This window comes from Saccostrea cucullata, unplaced genomic scaffold (assembly GCF_032062105.1).
Source record: "Saccostrea cucullata isolate Sc308-1 unplaced genomic scaffold, CSIRO_AGI_Scuc_v1 ctg5306, whole genome shotgun sequence".
Classification (NCBI taxonomy): domain Eukaryota; kingdom Metazoa; phylum Mollusca; class Bivalvia; order Ostreida; family Ostreidae; genus Saccostrea; species Saccostrea cuccullata.
Window position 1 is genome coordinate 1 of NW_026930242.1, and position 8,677 is coordinate 8,677.

General features: G+C 32.0%; 1 protein-coding gene across 1 annotated transcript; it reads right to left on the minus strand.

Moving 5' to 3' along the window:
* Nucleotides 1–1,855: 1,855 nt before the first annotated feature.
* On the minus strand, nucleotides 1,856–8,355 carry LOC134283372 (uncharacterized; the record flags this gene model as incomplete). Its single annotated transcript, XM_062765828.1, has 10 exons — nucleotides 8,247–8,355; nucleotides 7,946–8,100; nucleotides 6,635–6,797; nucleotides 5,516–6,099; nucleotides 5,203–5,405; nucleotides 4,799–5,002; nucleotides 4,418–4,642; nucleotides 2,715–2,854; nucleotides 2,101–2,623; nucleotides 1,856–1,926 (listed from the first exon to the last, which is right to left on the minus strand). Coding segments are annotated over exons 3-10 (2,112 nt in total), but the record flags the coding sequence as incomplete, so codon positions are not given.
* Nucleotides 8,356–8,677: the final 322 nt, after the last annotated feature.

Sequence of the window (8,677 nt, forward strand, 5' to 3'; positions counted from 1 at the left end):
TGAATGTTACTTTGCATCCAATACTTGTATATACAGATCACAACCCCCTGACATTTTTGCACAAATTGTCAAACAAGAATCAAAGACTGACTAGATGGAGTTTGTTGTTACAAGAATACAACATAACAATTAAGCATATCAAAGGCAAAGACAATGTTATTGCAGATGCCTTGTCAAGAGTATCGTAAACATACTAGATTTTGTATTAATGTACATGTTTTACAATTTAAGTTTTTCATTGACATTCAAACTTTTTAAGGGGGGAGGTGTTGTGAGATGTGTATTGTTTCATTATGTATATAATTAGTAACATTAAGTTTCTTGAACATTCCAGAGTGGTCAACATGTTCAGTCATTTGATCTAGAACATTCTTAAATTTTGTGTATGTCCAGATTGTTCCAGTAATATCATGTTTTAATAATTTCTAGAATATTCTAGATTTATGATACTATATAAATACCCTGTCAATTCGATGCATAAATACTTTGTCGTATAAGCACTATTGAGATATAAATGGGATATATTTTCACTGGGACATTGTATGCAGCAACGGACACTCTGATGTATGTATTTTTAGATTCTTGCTAAGTTTGTACTTTATGTTTGATATATTTATTATATATTACTGTAAATAAATTATTGTTAAGTTTAAATTGTGTTATTGATCTTTGCTGGCATTTCGGGTAATTCTGACCCATAACAATTGATATATATTTTTTGAACGGAAATACTTTTAGTAATATAAATAATTAATCCGTAAGACATAAGGAAAATCTTAAGTATTGTTTGCTGCTTAGATATGCGCCATTTGTCGTTTTTTTATGCAATTCTATACAAAATTTTGCTCAAATTTTCAACATTGAGTCACAATCTTACAAAATTATGCCACTTTGCCTTGCAATTAATTTTCATGTCACCTATCTGAATATGAGAAATATAGCTGATTTCTAAAGAAAAAAGATTTTTTATGTTATTTATCCAATTGATCGGTGTTCCTAGGAGTTAATGTGACTGCTCCGTGTCGCCCGATCATGTTCTTTCAGCCGACAAGACCAGAAAAATTTAGTCGCCCGATCATCGGCTTAAATGTGACCTAGGCATAAGTTGGAAAAAATACAATTGAACATACATTTCTTGAAATTCTTTTTAAAAACGAAATCACTGCACATAAGATTAAAAATTTAGCGTTGAACAAAAGTATTCGGAGATAATTTTAGATCTCTTGCTTCAATTTGATGGAGTAATTGGTCAGTTAACGTAGCGTTAATTATTATGCAAACACTATGCCGTTTCCTGGTCCGTCCGATAATTTTTTAATAATTATAACTAGATTACTAAAAGCACTGTGAAATGGAAATTGTCGTATTGAGTTCTTTATCTAATTACATTTTTAGACATTACAAATTAAGAGCTACATTTCAAAATTTTTTATTATTGTTACAATTTTACATTGCATGACATCTGCTCTAAAAATTAGCTTGAGGAAGTTTTTTTTCTAAATCATTCTGAAAATGAAATTTAAAACAATGTATTTTCCGATACAGAATCAGGAGAAATTGAAGGTTTTTAACGTCAATTATCTCTTAGAGTCTTTCAATGTACATACGAAATGACTACATGTTCTTTTTAAAAAAAATCTAGCATATTTGTAATTTGATACGATAAACCGGTAAATCGGTCGGAATGTCTTACGGTTTATCCATTAGCAATTCTGCATTCGATTGCCATCCCTAATAAACACATTTTTACAAATTGATCTCAAAATTTTAAAAAGCATAAATAAGCAATGGCTAATTTTTAATTGTATTTTAAAAGTATTGTAGGAAAATATGAATGAATTCTTTAGAATACTACCCTTAGGAATCCGGCTACAATGCAGGAACTTGTCCCCGCTGTAAATCCCACGCTGGCATCTGCTCCTAATCCTAAGTAGGTACAAAAATCTTCAGAATATTTGACTAGCAAATTAGTTTATATGTACAATGTATTATAAAAAAAATATTCTATTCATTTAATACATTTAGTAAGGTTTTATGAAATCATGTTTCATTGAATGAATTTAATTTTGTAATTCCAAATTACAACAAATATCAACTTACGCATTGAGAAAAATACGGGACCACATGGGTAATAAAACCTCAGTCGGAAAATAGGAAGATCAAAATTGAATCCCACGTTGGCTCCTGCACAAATATCCTGAAGTGACATGGTTACTGATGCTGAAGCGGAAAATGCAAGAGACGGTTTTGGAAGTCTGTTTGCTTTCTGAATTTTTTTTATATCTTCGTTTTCATTTCCACTATTTTCTTCATTTCCATGTTCTGTATTGTCATCATTTCCCCACGCCTTTTGAACTTGAACCTTTCCTACGTTTTTCTCGATATAGTTTCGTTTCGATTCTATGGCACTCTTAACCTGATTAACTTTATCGCTTATGAATTTTGTGGTCTCTTTCACTTGATTCTTAACATTGTTATATATGTTTTTGAAATATGAAGTATCTCCGTTCCTAAGTGCTTTTGTTGCATCTTTCATATTAATATTCTCTTTTACCTTTGATGCATCTTCCTTAATTCTCTCGATTACTTTTTCCAAAAAATCGTCATCTCTCTCAGGTGTCTCCTATCCGAAGAATTTAAAACAGTAAATTTTCAATATACACTTATATATAACTTTAATTTATCATGATTATTTTGAAGGAAAAGAAACTTACCTCTCTTGAAAAAATTCTGATTGATGCCCCGGCAGTAATTTCATGATTTTCTTCAAATTCGTCAAATTGTTTAAGAATATCCTTCATCGATGTACTTTTTCTCTCGATAGTCATTGTTGATTTCAAATAATTTGCAATACCTTGAAAATATATTACACCATATTTAAATAAATAATCAAATTAATTCTCACAAATAATCATAATAAATGCCCTATTTCATTTACCACTAATTGAAATTTATCTTGTATCACACTGATATTTTGAGATAAATGTGTAATATTTATATGTATTTGAATTTTTAGATTTACTTTTGCAAATGTTTTCTCTTTATATTAAACACTATTTAAGCAACGCGTATCTATACTATTTTAACAATAAAATGCTTTCTTTGCTTGTTATTACTGGAATTAACGGAAGCAGCTGTTGCAGAAAAAAATGCATAACCCGCGTAAGCGGGTTATGTAAATTTTTTCTGCAATAGCTGCGACCGTTAATTCAAGATAACAAACAAAGAAAGACATTTTATTGTTAAAATAGAAAGAAAAATATTTAACTATGGGCCAAAAATTATGAAAATTTGTCAGATGTGTATTTTGGTCACTGTGCACTAAAATCGCTGGTCAAAATTACTCAACCATGAAATGTATGGCGTCAGGTAGGGGAAGTGATAAAAAGGCAAAAACACGTGCATGTTGAGGATGACAATTTTGTGATCACATTTTGTAGTGCCAAGAGATGCATTAGAGTTATAGACATCGTTTTCCGATATTTGCAGTCAGTATAAATTTCTTGCAACCATGGTATGGCCGACGGGAGTTACATAGGGTTTAGTAATTGAATTGCATGAAGTGAATAAAAAGGTAAAACATGTTGCTGTGCAGTTTGTTTTTAACTTTTCAACCAAAAAAAATTTTCGGTTGTCAGAGAGTAACTTAGAAGGTTTCCAACACACCATGACGGTGACGTTGGCGCGTAGGGCTTTTCATCATGCTACCTCGGTTATTATCAATGCATTATCACTGAAACCGATATTTTTACAGCAGACAATCATTCTGATATTTTCACCCTAACACTGACAGAAAATCTCTGCTCTAATTTGGTGCGCGAGCTTGGCAACTTTACGTAGATTTTACTCTCACACGCGCACGTACGCGTCGTATGCGTAATGTTTTTAGCATGTTCACGATGAGAAAATGTAGCCAGTGTTTGTCGAGACTTTCTTACAAACATTCACGTGTAGTAAACCAGCTGGATTCTGTAAATTCTATCTTAAATCGAAAATTCGTGGGATTCACTTGGCGGGGGATTTATTATCTTTGGTATTTTACAGCTACTCCCAACCATTAAGACTATCGTCGGAAGGGTTGAATAATAATCCCATGAGAAAGATAAATGCTCTGATAAACTCAATGCAGAGGAAAATCAAGACTGTTACCATTGTGCAAGGGAGATGATGAGAATTTTTTTTTGTAATTTTTGGGGGTATCGATATATCAATTTCAATAACTTAGGAATTATCAGTCAAAGTCACACAAGATTTTGGTAACTTGTAGATTAAAGATGAAGTAAAATGTTTGATAACAATACTGGAAAACATTGTCGAAATAATAGTTTTAATTTGATATAAAAGTTTACTATGCGTTTCTTTTTCCTTTCAGTATATTTTTAAAATGATACCTTTAGTTCTTAAGTATATAACTTACTGTTAGATGATCGTCGTTTGCGTTTAATTGTTTTAGTTGTATTCGGGTTTATATTTTTGTACTGAATATTCCCCAAAATTTGATTTTTCTCAAAGCAATCAAATGTCATATAATTGCAAAGTTGGCCGAAGAAGTTCACTTTTGTGAAGTTAACATGTTTGATGATTGAAACAGTCATCACTGCATATTTCTCTTCATCCAAATGAACATTAATCTCTTTTGTATCTAGAAAAGAATTTTGAAATATATCAATAAGCAATCATTTTAAACAGACCTTTCCATAGTCTGAATGTCTCATGCATCGACTCCAAAAGGACGTTTAATGAATATAACAATAAAAGTATTGCCCCAAAAATTATTTTTTTAAAATATTCCTTTTACCTGATGTGATGTTAAGTTCAAGGCGATTGTTGACGTATATAAAAAACTGGCTGTTTGTAGGATCAAACCTGTAGGTGAAGTCAATTTCAATCATTTCTACATCATTTTTAAGTGCCAAGGTACATGTCATTCCGTTACAGTCAAAGTGTGCTTTACACAGAATATTGATACCTTGAGGAATTGAATGTTTTAACGATGGACACTCTGTAAAATAAATAAACAACATGCAGATAAAACAATAATTCTAAAAAAGGACAACAAGTTAAATAACAGTGACTGAAATGAAAATTGTAAATTTGTAGTTTGTAGATTAAATTATCTTTAATCATTTCAACAGAAACACTATACACAAGAAACTTAATGTATGTATTTTAAGTTTTTTTTTTTATATATAATGCTGTTACTTTTTGAAATTTGAAGTAAAGACTGTTCCATTAAAGAAATCTGCTGCTCCCTGGTTAAGACTCTAAAAACCTTTTCCTTGAAACCTATCATGTTTTTTTCTAGGGTTTTGTTAACCAGAGACTTTAAAATATCCAATGCCGCTCTAGATTGATCTCGAGGCAATGATTCCAATACTTCAGTAATTGATCTATTCAAAGTATTGCTGGAATAAAAATCAAAAGACGTTATATGATACGTGAAACTACAGATTGTAAAAGAGAGAATCACAAGTGTACACAGAAAGATAAAGATCGACAAATACTGTTGTTTTACCTTGTATTATGGATGTCCTCTTGCTTTAAAATTATTTCCAAAAGGTTTTGCAAAAGTTTCTTGGAAATATCTGTTTTGTGAATCAGTGGTTGTGCTTGAAGAGTTGTCAAATTGCCCCAGTTGATATTGTTAACATCTTTTTTGATCCCTTCATCTGACCCCCGTCTATGGACGACCGACTGTTTGGACCTGGGATGAGCTGAAGCATCTCCCTCATCTGCCACTTGACCCTTTTGCTCAAATGAGTAATCATTGCAGTGTTGTTTCCACTGTGAAGTAGGAAAACGCTTCAAGAGGAATACCGACGGATCGATGAAATTAAATTCTTCACCAGTGTCATCAAACATATTTTGTTCTCGAACGGCTACATTTATATGAGGGGGGCATGCTTCATGCAACACTCCTTTAGCAAGGAAATCTCCAGACTGAAGTACAGTGCCGACATTTTTCTGAAGGTTTTCATTAATAAATCGTACATTACGGACAATAATTATGTACATTTGCATGTTCTCTGAATCTGGTATAATAGCAACAGTACTGTTGTCAACTTTGAATGCATGACCGCTAACAGGATTAACCACATCCTGTATAAAAAGAATAAGAATGCTAAATATTAATTTACTTCTGATAAAAAATTTCCTCTACAGCACCAACGGAGTAATATCTTACTGGGTTCTTTGTTTTAATGTATAAACAAAACTATACCGCGGGGCATAAAATGAATGAGCCATTTGATAGTAAAACATTAAACTTTCATAGTCTAAAAGTTTTACCAAATGTAAATCTTAATCCTAGAAATAAAAGTGCTATCAATCCCTTTATAAAGATATGTCCCTTTTTTGTTAGAAAAGACACACACTTATTGTAAAGGTATATATCTTTCATCAACTTTATCTTTTCTAGTTCCTTGTACGGGTTTGATGAAAGAGGTATCCAATCCAGAGCTATTGGATGTGTATTAAAAACTTTCTGCCATATAAAAGCAGTTTTTCTTCATCAATGGGATGTCTCATTTAATTTGCAACAAATCTTGGAACTATCCGCCTTTTTAAAATTTGAAATATTAATTGAAAATACTGATGTACATGTATGTGTACTAGCTTCTCAGAATCTACTAACTAAATTTTGTGAATCTAGAACAAGATCAATTCCTCTAGATCCATTCTGTTTGTCGTAGATGCCACACCCACAGCCATTACTACATGATGCTTTTTTCCTAGGAAATTCTGCAGCAAATTTACTTCCAAAAATAGCCTGTGTTTGAAATCTTCCTTTCTGCATCCTACAATATTTAAAAAAAAACATGTTGATCATATATACACTGTGCATTTTGAAATCTAAAAAGGTCTTGGTGTAGGTAGGTATAGGTACCAATACAGAACAAAATGTGTTTGTGAAACACTGATGCCCCCATATGGCAACAAAGCAAAGATTAAACTTCTCTTAAATGCAAATTTGATATATTGGTACCAAAAATAGGGTATTCTCACTGGAGAAAAAATTGTGAAAGTAGGCCAATGTTAAAGGTTTTTCAAGAAGTACAGGAATCTCCTAGGTCAAGTTCAAAAGGTCAAGGTAATTGGTATCCAATGAAAGGTTTTGCCACATAGAATGCTTATGTAGAGTATGGAAGCCCTAGCCCTAACCGTTCAGAAGTTATGGTAAGGTTAAAAAAAATTTAAAAAGTAGGTCAAACTCCAAGGTCAAAGGGTCAAATTCTTGTAATCAAATGAAAGGTCTTGTCACAAGGATTAAATATGTAAAGTATGAAAGCACTAGCCCTAACCCTTTAAAAGTTATGGTCAAGGTTTGCTTTTTAAAAGTAGGTCAAACTCAAAGGTCAAGGTCAAAGGGTCAATGTTCTCAGTATTCCATGAAGGGTTAATTCACAGGATTACATATATGAAGTATGAAAGCCTTATTCCTTACCGTTCAAAAGTTATGGCCAAGGTTAAAGTTTTTTTTACAAGAACGTAAATCTACAAGGTCAAGGTAACAGGGTCAAGGTTGTTGATATCCAATGAAAGGTCTTTTAACAAAAATACATATGTGAAGTATAAATGTCCTGGTATCAACTGTTCAAAAGATATTACCAAAGTAAAAGTTTAAAATTTTCATGTAAAAGTGGGCCAAACTCCAAGGTCAAGGTCAAAAGGTCAAATTTGGTGGTACCCAAAGAAAGGTCTTGTCACAAGAAATACACATGTGAAATAGAAAGTCATGGCTCCACTAAATCAAACGTTATGGGCAAGGTTAAAGTTTTTGCGGACAAACAGACAGACAGAGAGACAGACAGAGAGAAAGACAGACGGACGGACACGGCAAAAACTTCGTTTACGGGGGCATAAAAATTATATAAAGATTTCGTAGAAGATAGAACAATACATAAATATATTTATATGTCAAACTGAAACTGTGTAAAATACTTACGCATTCGATAAATATATGTATTTGTCTTTTGCTTCAGTAATCAGCAAAAACAAATCAGTCAATGAAGATTTAAAAGAAAAAATTTCTGGTCTGAAATTTTTTAACCAACTCTTTGCTTTCTGCACTGCACCAGTTACCGGAGATGTCACAATATCCTTTATGAATAGAATTTAAAAAAATAACTTTAGATAAGAATTAAAACGATATTCTCATATCATTTAAAATCTAATATTCCACTTCGCCTTTCTCTCAAAGACTCATAATACTTTTATCACTATAAAATAATGTGTATTAAGTTTACCTTAGATCTACCATACACTGGTATGGTTATATTTTGTAGATTATGATCATTTGTGTCTAGCAGTTCGAGCAACGCGTTAAATTCGCTCTCATCGAGTAGCCAAGTTGGATGCTGTCCTACATTAAAAGATTGATAAAATCTGAGAAAGTATAATAGGGAAAGTCAAAGGGTTTAAAATTCCAACTCTGTAATTCTTAAAATGTACACATGTAAACCTGAATTTAACTGTAAGCTGCAAATCATAATTTCATAATTTTTCAATGGTTCTATCACAATTTGTTAATTGTAAATTATCCTATTCGTACATTTGCGATTTGTCAATTTGTGATTTCTCAATTGTACTTTCGTGATTTGTAAGTTAAGCAAGGTTGCATTATATTTTACCCTATAAAGAAGAAAGGGGAGCTATGGGGGCATCATTTGCGAATAAT